This window comes from Salvelinus fontinalis, chromosome 7, assembly GCF_029448725.1.
Source record: "Salvelinus fontinalis isolate EN_2023a chromosome 7, ASM2944872v1, whole genome shotgun sequence".
Classification (NCBI taxonomy): domain Eukaryota; kingdom Metazoa; phylum Chordata; class Actinopteri; order Salmoniformes; family Salmonidae; genus Salvelinus; species Salvelinus fontinalis.
The window spans coordinates 23131630-23150998 of NC_074671.1; the positions used below are offsets into that span (position 1 = coordinate 23131630).

General features: G+C 40.8%; 2 protein-coding genes and 1 long non-coding RNA gene across 3 annotated transcripts; 1 reads left to right on the forward strand and 2 right to left on the reverse strand.

The window, feature by feature from the left end:
• Positions 1–5894: 5894 nt before the first annotated feature.
• Positions 5895–11815, reverse strand: ngdn (neuroguidin, EIF4E binding protein). Its single transcript, XM_055928748.1, has 11 exons — positions 11737–11815; positions 11369–11428; positions 10589–10660; positions 10328–10465; positions 10042–10126; positions 9864–9916; positions 9245–9365; positions 8913–9087; positions 8616–8766; positions 8289–8355; positions 5895–6060 (listed from the first exon to the last, which is right to left on the reverse strand). Exons 1-11 carry the CDS (start codon positions 11776–11778, stop codon positions 6047–6049), a joined length of 978 nt encoding a protein of 325 aa, XP_055784723.1. The 5' UTR covers positions 11779–11815; the 3' UTR covers positions 5895–6046.
• Positions 11816–15693: 3878 nt separating this feature from the next.
• LOC129859242 (uncharacterized) lies at positions 15694–18550 on the reverse strand. The gene is made up of 2 exons (XR_008760141.1): positions 18299–18550; positions 15694–16760 (listed from the first exon to the last, which is right to left on the reverse strand). It is a non-coding gene; the product is annotated as an uncharacterized LOC129859242 (long non-coding RNA).
• Positions 17679–19311, forward strand: cebp1 (CCAAT/enhancer binding protein (C/EBP) 1). The gene is made up of 3 exons (XM_055928753.1): positions 17679–17774; positions 18040–18357; positions 18526–19311. Exons 2-3 carry the CDS (start codon positions 18040–18042, stop codon positions 18841–18843), a joined length of 636 nt encoding a protein of 211 aa, XP_055784728.1. The 5' UTR covers positions 17679–17774; the 3' UTR covers positions 18844–19311.
• The last annotated feature ends 58 nt before the right edge of the window (positions 19312–19369 follow it).

Consider the following 19369-nt stretch of genomic DNA (forward strand, 5'->3'; position numbering starts at 1 on the left):
GTACAGGGAGATCTGAATGGCGCAACATCAATTTCTGTGCTCTCCGTTAAGGCCTTGGTTGTTCCGCTTCACATGCCGTTCTCCGCTTTAATCTGAGATGCAGTATGTGAAATTACATTTGCAATGCGTCACGTCACATTTTGTCGTATCCAGACAAAGGACCAATTTCCTCTGTCTGTGATCCTCGCCACTCCGTTTACAATACCGCATATGAAACGGGAGACCCTAGCTTTTGTAGCAAAAGTAGTATAATCTCGCTGTGATGTTCTCGGATGGATTTAGATCTCTCAACATGAAAAAATACAATAATACCACTTTTTGTTGATTACACACGAATATAATCATGTCATGCATAAAACTGAAGTTGTAACGAGTCGCCAGACATTTGAATAGCGTTATTAGCGTTTGTGTCGCTCAGATGACGCTGGGCAGAACATGATGGTGCCAGATAGCTGCTAAAAGTTGAACATACCGAACTTGTTAGGCGCGTAAGAAAAGCAATGCGTGAAATGTAACCGTTAAATTGGATCTGTACACGTACAAACCCTATGAATGAACGTTTAGATTTTACACGTTCAATTATTACGTTACATCTCCCTTTACTCGTTTAATTTTTATACGTACAAACGTGTCAGGAATGTGGCATCTGCAAATGACATGAACCGAACGTAGCTAGGCGAAGTTAGCTAGTCAATCAAGCAGCTTTAGCGTAGAAGCTAACGTTAGTTGCTTTGCAGCTTCCGGTTTCATTTTCAAAATAAGGCTAGAACTTGTTTTAGAACGACATTGCATAACGACGTTATACCAGTAGATGGTATAAGCTTGGGTCTTAAACAAATTACCTATGAGAATGATACTATTAAGACACAGAAGAGCCTTGTCTAGAATAACCGCCTGAGCTGCAAAATAGAAAGTAAATATGATTTAGGCTAAACCTATTCCACTATATAAATATGCCATGCTGTTATTGGCCATATAATTGCATAATTGTATATCTGCATGGGTTGCTGTGGTGATCATGTAACCCGACGAATCACACTTTCCAGTATTTGGGAGCAAAAACTAGGGTTTAAATTAGGCATTTTGTATTTGTGAATTCCACTGTGTGGGCTTGTTATAGCCATTTGCATTGCACAACCCCATCACGCAGAGGCTATATCAATACATGAGAAAACAAAATATTAAGTCTTGGCTATAACCTGACCTGAGCTAAATAGCCAAGCGGTCACAAATGGTCAAAACGATCTATAACCTATTCTTATTGCCAGATCTGTTTTCCCTATTAGCCACTGCATGTGCTTTAAAAAAAAAAAAAAAATGTATTTAGAGGCCGTGAGCTAGGGTCTATAATAATAAAAAGTTAAACACAAATGGAGTTCTAAAATTATTCCGCAAGACACCAGTACCCAAAATGATAGAAAAATTGCAATGCCTACAGTTTTTTTATTTGAATAGGCCTAAATTAAACATTGAATTATTAAAGTGATAGACTAAAGAACTTTTGGATAATTTTGAACACACACATGGATTTCAATAGACATGAATAACTTCCATTCTCTTTGATTTAGTTCTTATTGCCATTCAGAGACATGACAGAATGGATGACATACTGACTGACTTAAATGAAGGAATAATTAAATGTTCAAATACGTTGGAGTGATGAGTTGCACACATCATGCATGCTCTGCACTTCATTTGGCTAGTAGGCAAATAGGCATAAATTAGGGTTCAATGACTGGCTGCATGCCTCCAGAAGGGCATCTTCTGAAGCTGAGGGGTGCTTTTCGGAAGGCGCATGGTGCTGCATAGAAATCACAAGCTCTTCAACTGGGAAGCAGTGTCGCGATGGAGGAAAATGCAAATACGGAGACTACCTTAAACCACTGCAACAGCGGTATTGTAAAGTGTGGGAATAAGTTTATGCCAGATTTAGCCTACGTTTAACCTCTCCCTCATTTCAAAGTCCAGATGTTCATGACCCGATCCATGTAAATGTCAAAATACTTTAAATTCATATTAAGTCCTACAGAATATGCTTTGGCAAGATTGAACAATGAAATACATTTGAAAATATTCGATAAAAAAATATTTTGAGGCGAAGACGCCAGTGGTCATAATTCATAGATGAATAGTGAATGTTTCATTATTCCTGGTATATACTACTGGTTATGATTGCAGACAGAGCCCAGAGAATGGGATGGTGCAATATTGAATTAGTCATACTTTGATAAAGTGCATGCATGCGGATGTCTACGTCACCCAGAGATATGCCCATGCTGTAGAGATACACCTAGCGGACTGGAACTTCCCTGTTGTAGGTATAATACAGCTAGCGTTATCTAGACCTGTGCTGGCAAACAAATCTATTACATTAGTGGAGTAAACTCAACTGTGGACTATTAGAGAAACAAGACTTTTAACTTGAAAACGTGCAGGATTCCTGTTTCCTTGACTTGTTTTTTTAATACGGCGTTATGCTCATTCGAGTAGCACTCCTCACAGGCCGTTTGGTGTACGTTGTTGGTGAGAGGAAACTTCCAAAGCTAGGTATTATATGTCAGAATTGCAACAAGATTTGTTCAAGCCTAAAATGTTAGTTCATAATCGTAACATGGTGTACGTTCACAGATTACATTTCACGTCTATGTATCACGCATGGCTTTTCTTACAATCCTAACAATATGTACGTTAAACCTTTGGCAGCTATCTAGCTCCATAAAAAATGATCAATCTTCTGTTATGAAATGGTGGCAATTTTGTACTGTCATTCAGTATGATGTATTTTACAGTTGGGGTTAAATATAGTAAATTGTTTAATTTGCTTACTATATTTAGGAAAGCATTTCAAGCCCTATTCCACCACTTCTGTTGAAATGGGGAAAACATGTTTACATGTGTACGTGTGCCCTCATTTGAATATTTCTGGCAGTATAAATAAGCATTACTAGGTATTGTTTATGGCCCTCGTGATAAATAATATTGTGTATGTCTATTTAGGCTGAAATCTTCATTTTGACATTACTTTCTCAAAATAACTGTAATTGTAAAGTTGGCATGCTGCCGTTTTTTAAATGCTAGTTTCTACTTTTATGCTTGACTTTGGCAAAAAGAGTAAAAGCTTCTTCCTGAAAGGCAGGACTATGTTTCGTGAACATGGATAGGACAGACAAGACAGTGGCCTTGATTTTTTTCCAGCGCCCTTATTAAGATGCAGGTGCCTAACACCCTCAGTTAGAATGACAACATACACATTTTACTTCAAGGCAAATTGCGTTTTTGTATTTGTGGAGCATACCATGTACGTGTTATATGTAAAATAAACCTTACTGTATGTATTAAAGCAGTGAATGAGGTTTTATTACCTTAGGAAGAAACAATCAAATACTTGGAAGTAAGGACTCCATAAAATTGGAAATTTCTCCTGATTGTAAATGACGTACCTCTGAAAGTGGAATTTATATGCATGTATTTGAGTTGTAGAGATGACCCAATTTTGGCAATCTATACATACTGCTGCACAGAAAATATTTTGATGTACAGTTTGATGTAATCCCGTTTCTCGATCTTCTTAATGGAAATGTGAGAGAAAGTGTTTGACTATCACATACTATGCCAAAAAATGTATTCTCCTACTGCGGGCTTTAACTCTTCTCCTACATTTAAAATGTGGATTGACTTTCTTCCTTGTGAAAAGCTCACCTATGATCTCTAACAGAAAGCCCAGGTTCAATGGTCTCCATTACTCAAATACATTTCAAACTGGACAGAATGAATGGGGTGACTAAGGAAGTGTATGTATACATGTAAGGTGCTGTGAAACTAATTTACTAGTTGTCTCCGCCAAAACTGGAAATATTTAATGCAATTACTCAGTGCTGCTGCTGTAAAAAAAAAAAAAAAAAAATTGTTGGATTTTGTCTGCCATATCAGTGACTGTGGATTGTGTTATGCTTGTTTAAAAAATGGGGGGGAAAATGTTTTGAAAAAAATAAAACAATCTATCCAATAGGCCCTTATGTTACAAAATATGGGCGATAGACAATGAGTTAATGTAATTCAACAATACACTTGAATTTGAGCAAGAGTGAATTCAGTATGGATAAATGTTTAACCATGTTTGATTGTTCTTAAATTACATTATTTTTTTGAGCAGTGTATTTAAAACAAAGGGAACACTAAAATAACACATTCAAGATCTGAATGAATGAAATATTCTTATTAAATACTTTTTTCTTTACATAGTTGAATGTGCTGACAAAATCACACAAAAAGTATCAATGGAAATCAAATTTATCAACCCATGGAGGTCTGGATTTGGAGTCGCACTCAAAATTAAAGTGGAAAACCACACTACAGGCTGATCCAACTTTGATGTAATGTCCTTAAAACAAGTCAAAATGAGGCTCAGTAGTGTGTGTGTGGCCTCCACGTGCCTGTATGACCTCCCTACAACGCCTGGGCATGCTCCTGATGAGGTGGCGGATGGTCTCCTGAGGGATCTCCTCCCAGACCTGGACTAAAGCATCCGCCAACTCCTGGACAGTTTGTGGTGCAACGTGGCGTTGATGGATGGAGCGAGACATGATGTCCCAGATGTGCTCAATTGGATTCAGGTCTGGGGAATGGGCGGGCCAGTCCATAGCATCAATGCCTTCCTCTTGCAGGAACTGCTGACACACTCCAGCCACATGAGGTCTAGCATTGTCTTGCATTAGGAGGAACCCAGGGCCAACCGCACCAGCATATGGTCTCACAAGGGGTCTGAGGATCTCATCTCGGTACCTAATGGCAGTCAGGCTACCTCTGGCAAGCACATGGAGGGCTGTGCGGCCCCCCAAAGAAATGCCACCCCACACCATGACTGACCCACCGCCAAACCGGTCATGCTGGAGGATGTTGCAGGCAGCAGAACGTTCTCCACGGCGTCTCCAGACTCTATCACGTCTGTCACATGTGCTCAGTGTGAACCTGCTTTCATCTGTGAAGAGCACAGGGCGCATTTGCCAATCTTGGTGTTCTCTGGCAAATGCCAAACGTCCTGCACGGTGTTGGGCTGTAAGCACAACCCCCACCTGTGGACGTCGGGCCCTCATACCACCCTCATGGAGTCTGTTTCTGACCGTTTGAGCAGACACATGCACATTTGTGGCCTGCTGGAGGTCATTTTGCAGGGCTCTGGCAGTGCTCCTCCTTGCACAAAGGCGGAGGTAGCGGTCCTGCTGCTGGGTTGTTGCCCTCCTCCACGTCTCCTGATGTACTGGCCTGTCTCCTGGTAGCGCCTCCATGCTCTGGACACTACGCTGACAGACACAGCAAACCTTCTTGCCACAGCTCGCATTGATGTGTCATCCTGGATGAGCTGCACTACCTGAGCCACTTGTGTGGGTTGTAGACTCCGTCTCATGCTACCACTTGAGTGAAAGCACCGCCAGCATTCAAAATTGACCAAAACATCAGCCAGGAAGCATAGGAACTGAGAAGTGGTCTGTGGTCACCACCTGCAGAACCACTCCTTTATTGGGGGTGTCTTGCTAATTGCCTATAATTTCCACCTGTTGTCTATATGCACAACAGCATGTGAAATGTATTGTCAATCAGTGTTGCTTCCTAAGTGGACAGTTTGATTTCACAGAAGTGTGATTGACTGGAGTTACATTCTGTTGTTTAAGTGTTCCCTTTATTTTTTTGAGCAGTGTATAAATCCTTTGTCCAGAAAGTGTGGCTTAACCAGTCACCATTGATGCCCAATAAGGAAAACATATCTGCCCTGTGAATTCAAAATGGGGGGAATTTGCATATTCAAATGTTTTGGAGCATCATCTTGAAATGCACACAGGACTGAATTTCAAACAAGGACTAATGATAATATAAGAATATAAGAAGAAAAAAAAACATTGGGTGAAATTCTCCTTTATAATACACATGGTTTGAGCACCTACAATCACAAAACAATCCTGAAAAGCTATGAATTGAAGTGAATTGTCCCATTTAGCCTAAATCATCATTCTTCATCCTGCTTTGTGGTTTTAGGATTCCATTCGTGATCCTATCTTCTGAAAGCTGCAGGCAAAGAACAATGTTGATTAACTAACAATGCATAATCACTGCACTCCAAGTTATTGTAAAATGGTCTAACATTGAGAATCAATTGAATACAAAAATTTAACAAAATAAATCACTGATGGCCTGACAATGAGTACTGTTAAATGCAATACACACAATTTGATTGTCAGATTAGTAGTAGTTCAATTAACGTTTACATGCTTTTCAAGAAAAACGAGTTCCCTAATAATCCTGTTTACATGGACAGGTCTGAAATCAGGCTACTGATCATCAAGGACATCAACCACCCGAGCCACGGCCTGTACACCCCCATATCATCCAGAGGGCGAGGTCAGTACAGGTGCAGCAAAGCTGTGACAGAGAGACTGAAAAACAGCCATCACTAGCCGGCCTCCACCCAGTACCCTGCCCTGAACTTAGTCACTGTCACTAGCCGGCTACCACCTGGTTACTCAACTCTACACCTTCGAGACTGTTCCCCTATGTACATAGGCATGGAACACTGGCCACTTTAACTTCTCTAGGGTAGGGGGCAGCATTCGGAATTTTGGATGAAAAGCATGCCCAAATTAAACTGCCTGCTTCTCGGGCCCAGAAAATATGATATGCATATAACTGGTAGATTTGGATAGAAAACACTCTAAAGTTTCCAACTGTTAAAATAGTGTCTGAGTATAACAGAACTGATTTGGCAGGCGAAAACCGGAGAAAAATCCATTCAGGAAGTAGTTTTTTTTGTTGGTTTTGTAGTTTTCTATTCAATGCCATTACAGTATCCATTGACTTAGGACTCAAATTGCAGTTCCTATGCCTTCCACTAGATGCCAACAGTCTTTAGAATTTTTTTCAGGCTTGTATTCTGAAAAATTAGGAAGTAAGTTCAGTCTGAATGAGTGGACCCTAAAGTGTCACAGAGCTTTTTCATGCGTGCGACGAGAGAGTGCCTTTCTTGTTTACCTTTCATATTGACAACGTTATTGTCCGGTTGAAATATTATCGATTATTTAGGCTAAAAACAACCTGAGGATTAAATATAAAACATCCTTTGACATGTTTCTATGAACTTTACCGATACAATTTTGATTTTTTTGTCTGCCTGTTTTGACTGCATTTGAGCCTGTGGATTACTGAAGAAAACACGAACAAAACGGAGGTTTTGGGATATAAAGAGACTATCGAACAAAAGGAACATTTGAGTAAATTAATGTCTGCTGAGTACAACCATATGAAGATCAAAGGTAAGGGATTAATTTTATCTCTATTTTTGACTTGTGTAACTCTTCTACTTGGCTGGTTACTGTTTGTAATGATCTGTCTGCTGGGCTATGTTCTCAAATAATCGTAAGGTATGCTTTCGCCGTAAAGCAATTTTAAAAATCTGACACCGTGGTTGGATTCACAAGAAGTTCATCTTTAAACCTATGTAAAATATGTTTTGTTTTCTGAATTTTTATAATGAGTATTTCTGTATTTGAATTTGTCGCCCAGCAGTTTCACTGGCTGTTGAAGAGGTGGGACGCTAACGTCTCACGTACCCAAGAGAGGTTAATAGTGTTTACATACTGTTTTACTCATTTCATATGTATATACTGTATACTAGTCCATGCCACTGACATTGCTTGTCCTAATATTTATATATTGCATTCTTTTACGTTTAGATTGTTGTGAATTTTTAGATACTACTGCGCTGTTGGAGCTAGGAACACAAGCATTTCACTACACCCGCAATATCTGCTAAATGTGTATGTAACCAATAAAAAATGTTCTAATTTTAATTTGATGGCACTCTGATAAATGCATAAAATAGCCAACCAAAATAAACGTTCTACCACAGCGTCCATGTTATTTTTGGAAAGCATATTTGAATCGGAGTTTGGACATATAACGTCTGTATGTGAAAACTACTTCTAAAACACATGCATTCAATTGTTTCAAACACTTCACTCGCGCTAAAGAGGGAAGCTCGCTCAGCTAGTGCTAGCACATGAGCAGATCAAATACACCGCTGGAGCGCCGATTAAGGTGTTTACGTGTCTTAATAATTCGAAAGATTGTTTTAATCGGTGTATGCTTACTTCGTTTTTGACCGTACGCATATTAAGTTAAGCAGAGTAAGGTGTTTACATGACTATTGCATAATCTGCCTACTGCCATAATCAGATTAATATTGAATTATTACTGTGCATGTAAACATATTCAATGATGTCAACAAAACTCAGGCTCACCTTTTCTTTTAGTTTTCTTCTTCATTAGTTTCTTCTTCTTCTTCTTGGGCCCCGGGTTATCTGTGTCCTGAAGGGAGGGACAGAGAATGTTTATATCAACACTATCATATATTAATATCATAACACAGCAGTGGAGAATATATCTGAAGTGTGCCCATTATTCCTGGGACCACCTGTATGTAAAATATTATGCAAGCATGACTAAGTCGCTTTGGATAAAAGCATCTGCGAAATGGCATATATATATTTTATGATCAATCACTGCATGTCAGCAAGGAGTGTGACCTGTAGAAGACTGGTGTGTGTCACATAATGTGTCCAACTCACCTGTCCCTCTCCGCCCGTCAGGGCTGTGATGTCACTGAACCGTGTGATGCCGCTCAGCTGACCAGACATGCCCAGCATTCCTCTCTTCTTAGCACTTCTCTCATTTCGGGGCACTTGCAGACGCACCATCATCGACTCCTCAAAGTTTTTCCTAAAGGAAGAAAATAAATACATGAAGGGACTCCCTCCAAATGAGAGGGCTCAAACTACTGTAGTACTACACAGTTAAATGAGTCACAAATCAATAATCTAATTGATGATTGTGTGATCAATGTGTCTGATGATGACAGCACGGACCTGTGCAGCTGCTCTCGGCTCTGTCTATCCGTCTGGAAGTCCCTGTGCTCGCGGATCTCCTCGGGAGCGTCGCTGTACTGCTGCCGGAGTTCCTGGATCACAGAGCTGCGGAGGGCGGCACGCCTCTGCTTGTCCGCCAGCTCCTTCTTTTTGTCTGCATCGGTCAGGTCTCCCTCTGTTGATCAAGTAAAGAGGTCTTATATATCACAGCCATGGTTTTGTAACATCATCCATCACAGAAATAAGACAGCTTTGGGTGCATTTTTAATGGGGGGGATGTGTACATACGATTTAACAGAGAGAAAAGAAAAAATATATATATTTGAAATTACCATAATGCATTGGGGCAATCTTGGGGGGAACATATTTCTTGCCACTAGATGGCACCTTTTTCTCAGCGCCTTCAGCCTTCTCTCCACCATCTTCATCCCCTGAGTCTTCTGATTCACTTAGCTATTGAATTAAAACATTTTTTTTTAAAGACATTCATAAGCTGTTGTGCAAAACAGATTTCATTCTGTGATAGGGAACAAAGAACACTATGAATAATAATAATATAATTAAGCAATAAGGCCAGAGGGGATGTGGTATATGGACAACATACCATAGCTAAGGGCTGCTCTTATGCACAAAGCAGAGTGCCTGGACACAGCACTTAGCAGTTGTATATTGGCCATATACCACAAACCCACAAGGTACCTTATTGCCATTATGAACTGGTTACCAACGTAATTAGAACAATAACAATACATCTTTTGTTAAACCTGTGGTATATGGTCTGATATACCACAGCTGTCAGCCAATCAGCATTCAGGGCTCGAACCACCTAGTTTATTATGTCTGATATACCACAACTTTCAGCCAATCAGCATCCAGGAGTCAAACTACCCGGTTTATAATTGTATTTATCGAACATAGATTGAGTGATGCCAAGAGATGAGAAGTGCTTACTTTGCTAACAAGGTTATCCGGATTGGGACGGAACTGCAATGGGTCATTTTCCCCTACAAAATATAAATAAACAATTTACAATACAATCAAGGAATGTATATCACATGCATTCTGATTAGTACATACATTTTTCATAACAATTAAAGACTTGCTTCCTTTACTCAATATCAAATCTCACCTAAGCTCCCAGTCACTGCTGTGCGCACCAATTTATCAATCTGATATCTCAGTTTCTGGTCCAGAGGGCGCATCTTCTCCAGAACCTAGTAGAGCAACACAATAGTTAGAATATAGCAACAGAGGTCCAAGATGGAATTCATGAGCCCAAACAAGACCAAGAAGACTATGCAAGAAGTCAACAGAAATTTGAATTTGGGATGATGAAAATGGGAGAGGTTGCACATGTACAGCCCCACACACTGAGTGGTACAACATGTAGTGACCAGCAATGAAGGGCATCTTACTGTTCTGACGGTGACCAGTCTGTGAAGGGCGCCACTGTCTTTCACACTACCACCCTCTGATTTAAGACTGATCAGGTGAGTGACATCTTGCAGGTAAAACAGCAGCAGCTGATATCTAAGGTCAAGGAAAGACAAACCCTACAAGAGAGTGGGAAATGTACATTTGCATAAATCATTTGAGCGAGACAATGCTGTGTGTTTGAGTCCATGCCAATGTGAACTCTCAACGACCATATGTGTGAATCCTATTATAGTACTTACCTTGGATGTTTGGAATTTTCCACCTTGGACCCTCTTTAACAAATCTCGAACCTGCCCTGTAACTGATGCCACCTAGGGTTGAATGTGTACAGACAGACCTTAAACATCCGAGTGACTGGTAATAGATCTCAGTAACTAGTAATAGATATGACTGATAAACAACACTACCGTAGCTATGTCACATCATTAGCAAGGAAGCTACAGAAGACAAACAGCTGGCTGAATTCTAACTACTGATCGTACACCAGATAATGTGATATAAGCAAAGATTTTTGTTATCAATTACTGGACGTTACAGGTTTGCCTATACAAAACGTTGTCATAGATTTTTCAACTGAATCTTCTAAAATGTCTGTGTCCAGTTGCAGGTGGTTTTAAAATTTAAAAAAATGTTTGCTCCATGAAATAATCCAACGTGTATGCAGACATCTTGTCCATTTTAAATCTCTCATTGATCGAGACAGGGGTGTCATCATGACATGCAGCACTTTGAGGTGGACCCACCTGCCTCAATCAATGAGAAGATTTGAAATAGACAAGATGGCGGTGTACACATTGTTGGATTATTTCTTGAAGCAAAATTATCATTTTAATAATGGAGCCTTTTCGAAATTTACAAGAACCACATGCAACTGGTCACAGACATTTTAGACGTTCAGTATAGGTCGTTTGGCATAGGCAAACCTGTAACGTTAACGCTCAGTAATAGATGCCACAAATCTTTAGTTATATCTCATTATCTGGTGTCAAATCTGTAGCTAGCTGTATTCTGAACCTAACCTGTTCAGTAAGACTGTTCAACAGCCGCACAGCATTGGGTCCATCACTGTCAATCAAATCCTGAAAGAAAATAGCAAATCAAAATATTACAATAAGTACTGCTTTCAAAGTTGGTAAGCCCAGGCAAACACTGTCCCATAGTTAACTAGTACAGCTAACGTTAGCTAGCTACAGGATTTAGCTAACGTTACTAGCTAAGCTAATTAGTTAGCTATGTAACTAGCTATGGCGCGCCCTGTGTGAAGTGGCTGGATAATTGCGGTCTTTTCAATCATGAGATATGGCAGCAATAACTGTAATAATCTTGAAACGTTTAAAGAAATATCCAAAATCTTGACATAAAACGAAAAACATAAAGCCCAACTCACGTTTTCGCTATAAGAAGCCGCCATTTTGATTGAAAGTTGCATGTACGGAAAACGCTAAGGGACAGTGGAATCGCAAGAAAGAGTTTCGTAATTCGTATCACGTTGACTACATATCCAAAGAATTATGGAAAATGCACTTAAGCAAAATGCCCACGGTGAATAAAACATAAACAACTAACACAACATAATAACCTCATATTTTGGGTTATGGACGAGTGCAGCCCCATGTACAGTGCCTTCGGGAATTATTCAGACCCCTTGACTTTTTCCACATTTTGTTACATTCTAGCATCATTCTAAAATTGATTAAATTGTTTTTACCGCTCATCAATCTACACACGTTACACCATAATGACAAAGCAAAAACATGTTTTAAATTTTTGGGGGGCTAATTTATTAAAAATAAAAAACTGATATCACATTTACATAAATAAGTATTCAGACCTTTTACTCTGTACTTTGTTGAAGCACCTTTGACAGCAATTACAGCATCAAGTCTCGGGGTAAAAACCTGTTTCCGCTTTGTCATTATGGGGTATCGTGTGTGGATTGCTGAGGATTGTTATTTACTAAATCAAGTTTGGAATAAGGCTGTAACGTAACAAAATTTTGAAAAAATCAGGGGGTCTGAATATTTTTCGAAGGCACTGTATATAGAGTCATTGAACACTGGTCACTTTAACAATGTTTACATACTGTTTTACCCACTTTATATGTATATACTGTATTGTAGTCATGGCTCATCCTATACAACTATATCTAGACTCTGATATTGCTCTTTTGATATTTCAAATATTTGTAAACTTTTTGGATTATGTGTGTATTGTTAATGTGTTGCTAGATATTGCTGCACTATTGGAGCTAGAAACATAAGCATTTCGCTGCACCTGCAATAACATGTGAGCAAGACCTTTAAACAGGTCAACACTCACAAAGCCGCGAGGCCAGATGGATTACCAGGACGTGTACTCAAAGCATGTGTGGACCAACTGGCAAGTGTCTTCACTGACATTTTCAACCTCTCCCTGACTGAGTCTGTAAGACCTACATGTTTCAAGCAGACCACCATAGTCCCTGTGCCCAAGGAAGTGAAGGTAACCTGCCTAAATGATTACCACCCCGTAGCACTCATGTCAGTAGCTATGAAGTGCTTTGAAAGGCTAGTCATGGCTCACTTCAACAGAATCCTCCCGGATACCCTAGACTCACTCCAATTCGCATACCGCCCCAACAGATCCACAGATGACACAATCTTAATCGCACTCCACACTGCCCTTTCCCACCTGGACAAAAGGAACACCTATGTGAGAATGCTGTTCATTAACTACAGCTCAGCGTTCTACACCATAGTGCCCACGAAGCTCATCACTAAGCTAAGGACTCTGGGACTAAACACCTCCCTCTGCAACTGGATCCTGGACTTCCTGACGGGCCGCACCCAGGTGGGAAGGGTTGGCAACAACACGTCTACCACGCTGATCCTCAACACTGGGGCCTCTCAGGGGTGTGTACTTAGTCCCCTCCTGTACTCCCTGTTCACCCATGACTGCTTGGCCAAACACGACTCCAACACCATCATTAAGTTTGCTGACGACACAACAGTGGTAGGCCTGATAACCGACAACGATGAGACAGCCTATAGGGAGGTCAAAGAACTGGCAGTGTGGTGCTAGGACAACAACCTCTCCCTCAATGTGAGCAAGACAAAGGAACTGATCATGGACTACAGGAAAAGGCGAGCCAAACAGGCCCCCATTAACATCAACGGGGCTGTAGTGGAGGGGGTTGAGAGTTTCAAGTTCCTTGGTGTCCACATCACCAACGATCTATCATGGTTCAAACACATCAAGACAGTCGCGAAGAGGGCACTACAAAACCTTTTCACCCTCAGGAGACTGAAAAGATTTGGAATGGGTCCCCAGATCCTCAAAAAGTTCTACAGCTACACCATCGAGAGCATCCTGACCGGTTGCATCACTGCCTGGTATGGCAACTGCTCGGCATCTGACCGTAAGCCGCTACAGAGGGTAGTGCGTACGGCCCCGTACATCACTGGGGCCAAGCTTCCTGCAATCCAGAACCTATATAATAGGCGGTGTCAGAGGAAAGCCCATAAAATTGTCAGAGACTCCAGTCACCCAAGACATAGACTGTTTTCTCTGCTACCGCACGGCAAGCGGTACCAGAGCGCCAAGTCTAGGACCAGAAGGTTCCTTAACAGCTTCTACCCCCAAGCCATAAGACTGTTGAACAACTAATCAAATGGCCACCGTACTTACACTGACCCCCCCCCCCCCCCCCCCCCCCCTCCATTTGTTTTCTACTCTGCTGCTACTCGCTGTTTACTATCTATACATAGTCAGTTCACCCCTACCTACGTGTACAAATTACTTCTAACCTGTACTCCCTGCACACTGACTAGGTACCGGTACCCCCTGTATATAGCCTCGTTATTGTTGTTGTTATTGTGTTACTTTTCATTATTTTTTACTTTAGTTTATTTGGTAAATATTTTCTTAACTCTTCTTGAACTGCACTGTTGGTTAAGGGCTTGTAAGTAAGCATTTCACAGTAAGGTCTACACTTGTCGTATTCGGCGCATTTGACAAATAAAGTTTGATTTGATATATGTGTACACGACCAATAAACTTTGATTTGGTAAGGGTATAATGTATACTTATATACATTATACCCTTGTGTATACGTATAATGTGTATACGTATAATGTATACACACTTCACTGAGTGTACAAACATTAAGAACACCTTCCTAATATTGAGTTACACTCCCTTTTGCCCTCAGAACAGCCTCAATTCATCGGGGCATGGACTCTACAAGGTGTCCAATGCGTTCCACAGGGATGCTGGCCCATGTTGACTCCAATGCTTCCCACAGTCGTGTCAATTAGGCTGGATGCCCTTTGGGTGGTGGACCATTCTTGATACACACGGGAAACTGTTGAGTGTAAAAAACCCAGCAGCATTGCAGTTCTTGACAGTCATACCGGTGGGCCTGGCACTTGCTACCATACCCCATTCAAAAGCATTTCAATATTTTGTCTTGCCCATTCACCCTCCGAATGGTACATACAAAATGAATTTCTCCATTTTTTGTATCAAAGCTTATCAAATTGTATCAAAGCTTAAAAATCATTCTTTAACCGGTCTCCTCCCCTTCATCTACACTGATTTAAAGTGGTTTTAACAAGTGCCATCAACAAGGGTTCATAGCTTTCACCTGGTCAGTCTATGTCATGGAAAGAGCAGGGTTCCTAATGTTTTGAACATTCATTGTGCATAATACATACTGTATATCCACAGAAATACAGATACAGTACCTTCATAAAGTATGCATACCCCTTGACTTATTTCACATTTTGTTGTGTTACAGCCTGAATTTAAAAAACATTTTCACCCATCTACACACAATAGCCCATAATGACAAAGTGAAAACATGTTTTTAGAAATTGTTGCAATTTTAAGACCAATGATGTTGTAGGCGATGTAGTTCTATAGATAAGACAGTTGAGATGTACTAAGTTCATGCGGCATTCATAGGTTATATTCTTAAATAATTAATGGTTATATATTATTGACCATAGAACAGCATTACATTTTTTTCCTGATTGCTGAGGCACTATCTTTGAAACAATTGGCTATTTTTGCAAAACTCTACACACTAACCACAAAACCTTACACCAAACTAGCAAAACATTATACATCTCTTGCAAAGCAAACAATTTTTGCAAAACTCTTCAAACTCTTTTAAAAATGTTTGTTTTTGCGTCAATACAGTACACACAAACCATCATTTGAATAAGCACACGAAGCACCAACTACGCACTGATAGTATCAGTTAAAAACACTTGTGGCTTTTGTTTTTTCTGTGTGCAGGGCATAGCAGTTTGCAATAAAGTTGTGTCATACATGTAGTAAACACACATACACACAGGTATCCAAATGTGTAAAGTATGGATGTGTATTCCCGAATATAACACACTATCAATACAAATAAGGGGAAAATGTGTTTTTGTTTTTTCTCAAAATGTTCCAACACTCCTCAAACAACAAAAGCGCACCAGAAGAAAACAATGCCTGGAGTGCCGTATCCAGGCATGAACCCTGATCGATGTCTCCACAAGCCTCATCCATTGCCTGTAGAAGGGGTATGCGTTGGTGGTGCTGGCGAACATACACGTTCCGACGCCATGCAGAGAATAATTATTCAATAGGATTCAAGAACGGAGAGTATGGGAGGAGTTTGAGCGCAATGAAAAGTGTGTGACCTGTGAACCAATTGCGTACCACAGCAGCCTGGTGGAAACAAACAAAGTCCCAGATGATAACGTACCTGGGCTGCTCTGGCCCCTGGTCATTAGGGATTAGTCTGTTGTGGAGGGTGTCCAGAAATTTGATCATGTGTGCAGTGTTGTATGGGCCTAGGATTGCATGATGGTGAAGGACGCCGTTTTGACTAATAGCCACCACGTTGTCCCGGGATGTTGACGATGGCACGGTGCCCGATTATATTTTTGCCACGGCCCATTGTTTTTGTAAGGTTGAAACCTGCCTCATCCACATATATTAGCTCATGATGCACTGCATCTGCTTCTAGCTCCATGACTCTCTTAGAGGGACAAGACAAAACAATGTAGCACAGTAGGAAAAGACAGGGATCAGTCAATATGATGTAGCACCATACACTTCCAGATCCAGTACCAATGATAGGATAGTATAGCTTACCTGCACATATTCATATCTCAGTTGTTTTACACGGTCTGAGTTTCTTTTGAAAGGACTCTGTACAGCCGCTTCATCCTAATTCTATTGTGTTTCAGTAGACGATACAGTGCAGAGAGACTCACTTTGTTGACGTTTTGGAATATCGTGTTATCTGCCATTATGTGGTCCTGCAGTTCTCTGAGTCTGATGCAGCTATTTGCAATGACCATATTTACAATGTGGGTCTCCTGCTCTGGGGTGAACAGGCGACCTCTTCCACCAGATGCTGATTTTCTTGCAGTTCTGTAAAAACATTTGAATGGTTTTAGTGATAGATCCTTCTCATTATGAAGGTACAGTACATATTACTGTACCAGTAAGACTACAACACTTACAGTTACTTACTGTTTCTCATTTTGAAATATCTGGATGATACCTGCAACAGTATAGCGGCTCAGATTTGGTTGAACCCGTTGCCCAGTCTCCCTCATGCTCATCCCATGGTTGACAACATGGTCAACCACAGTCGCTCTGATTTCATCAGTTATTGTGTTCCTGACTCCCCTTCATCTTCCTCTTCCCGGTCCTCTCCTTCTCCTCCCCCTCTTACTTCTTCACCTCCTCGTCTTTCTCTAGTTCTCACCCCTCTTACTCTCTGTCCAATATTGGCCTCCATTGTTGTCCAAACCAAATGTTTACCTGTGGCGTATTTATAGGGCTCAAGCTCCGATTTGTAAGTGACCTCATTATCTAAAAGTGTTTTCACATCTGTCAATGTGGAAAAGCAATTGGTGAAATAGTGTATCAATATAGAGAACTATGTTTACAGTTTTGCTAAATATGAGTGTTTAAATGTAAATGTAAAAATACTAATGTCAGGATGTGATCCTAAAAAAGGAGAAGTAAATTAAAGGCAAGAAACAAGGCCATAAGAAAAAACAAGCCCATGGGTGATGAGAGAGAGAGAGAGAGAGAGAGAGAGAGAGAGAGAGAGAGAGAGAGAGAGAGAGAGAGAGAGAGAGAGAGAGAGAGAGAGAGAGAGAGAGAGAGAGAGAGAGAGAGAGAGAGAGAGAGAGAGAGAGAGAGAGAGAGACAGAGAGAGACAGAGAGAGAGAGAGAGAGAGAGAGAGAGAGACAGAGAGAGAGAGAGACAGAGAGACAGAGAGAGAGAGAGAGAGAGAGAGGTGGTGTTTAACTTAGAGGAAGTGATGGTGTGATAATCAGATGAGTACCTGTCTTTACAGTGTTTATGAGCAGAACATTGAGGGAGGAACTCACAAAACAGAAAAGGCAGTACGACGATAAACAAATTCAGAGGTAAGTCAGTCAATATCCTGGTGGGAAATGCTCATAATATATTGAAGCGCGTACAAAACCGACAGTTATGTACTGTAGGCTACATGTTGTGCAAAAAGAGAATTTCATCATAGATGGAAATTAATCTTGACAATGTTAGTACTAGAATGTTGTTATACAATTTAAAACACTACAATAGGCCTATAGTTATCATGTAATTAATTAACAATGGACGTGATAATGAATGTGTCTGAACGTTACTATATTGTGTCTGAATCCCTAACAGATGTCTCAGTGTTCTGTGATTCAAGAGTATAGCCCTCCAGTTTCTGCCACATTCACAACCTTCAGGCAAACTCCCACCCACGCTTCTACAACCGTGGCCTTGAACCCTGACCCATCGACCCCGGCACCCTTTACCAATGAAATGACTCAGATGGACGGGATTCCATACAGCCAGTCGATGGGGGCTCAGGGATTGGTCAGGACGGGGAGTAACAGAATGACAGAGCAGATGATGGGAATGTCATACCTGTCCTACGCACCTTGTCACAACACACCTTCCACGGAGAATGTTGGCCAACAGAGTCACATACTGCAACAGGTATATGGATACGCCGCTTGGGTTCTGTGTTCATGAGAATGCATAATGTTGCAGTTAGCATGTAGTTCAATGTTACGTTTTTTTCTTCTTGCATCCATTTTGTCTTTTTCAATTTCAAAGTTATCTCTTCCTTCCTAACCGTCTACATCCCTCCTCCCTGTCCTACAGGATTTTTCCCCCTTCCTCCTCCCCCTTCCTCCCGGCCCCCTGCGAAGCCCCCTGCAGAAGAGGGGCCTGACCAAGGACACCATGGAGTATCGACTGCGGCGGGAGAGGAACAATATTGCCGTGAGGAAGAGCCGAGACAAGGCCAGGCGGCGTATACAGCTCACCCACCAAAGGGCTCTGCAGCTCCATGAGGAGAACCACCGGCTGCAGATTCTCATAGGGCAACTCACACATGAATTGGACACTCTCAAACACATCTTGTCACAGCGTCACCTACAGCCCAGGGGTGAGAATGCAGCCAGGGAAGAGGGCTGTTGAGTGTGTTGGGGAGTGTTGTAGAGAATGACAGCAACTATGTGTGGTTCTGTATGAAAATATGCTCTTTTGTTACATTGGTGGAAATTGTACATTGTTATAAAACAGTCACATAAGTGCTTTCATCTGGGAGTATCCCAAATGTTGATATAATGCAGGGTTAATGCCTAAGTCAACAAAGGCTGTGAGTCAAAGAACACAAAATTCCAAGTACTTTAAAAGCCTTTTGTCTTTGGTTAGATGACACAGATTTCAGTACACTTTCTACCTCCACTACCTTTTCTCTGAAATTACATGGCAAGAATGATTACCCAATCTGATTACCCAATACCTTTTATGGTTTCAAAAAGATTCATTGAATTAAGCACCACTAAGAAAAAGGCAGTTGTCCAGAAATGTTAGATATCAGGCAAAAGTTATGTAATTGTGCAATTCGAACATTTTTTAATAAAAAATATTTTATAGCTCTTTCTCAACTGTCTGTGTTAGCTGACTTACAGTAAAATCAAGGTACAAAAAGAGACCACAA

Excerpts from the sequence above, each read along its gene's own strand:
- ngdn (XM_055928748.1), bottom strand. The coding sequence starts at position 11,778 with ATGCAACTTTCAATCAAAATGGCGGCTTCTTATAGCGAAAAC. Across the intron at positions 10,466-10,588 it reads GAAAATTCCAAACATCCAAG|GGTTTGTCTTTCCTTGACCT; the intron begins GTAAGTACTATA and ends ACTCTCTTGTAG. Across the intron at positions 9,917-10,041 it reads AGCAGTGACTGGGAGCTTAG|GGGAAAATGACCCATTGCAG; the intron begins GTGAGATTTGAT and ends TATATTTTGTAG.
- cebp1 (XM_055928753.1), top strand. The coding sequence starts at position 18,040 with ATGTCTCAGTGTTCTGTGATTCAAGAGTATAGCCCTCCAGTTTCTGCC. Across the intron at positions 18,358-18,525 it reads AGAGTCACATACTGCAACAG|GATTTTTCCCCCTTCCTCCT; the intron begins GTATATGGATAC and ends CCTGTCCTACAG.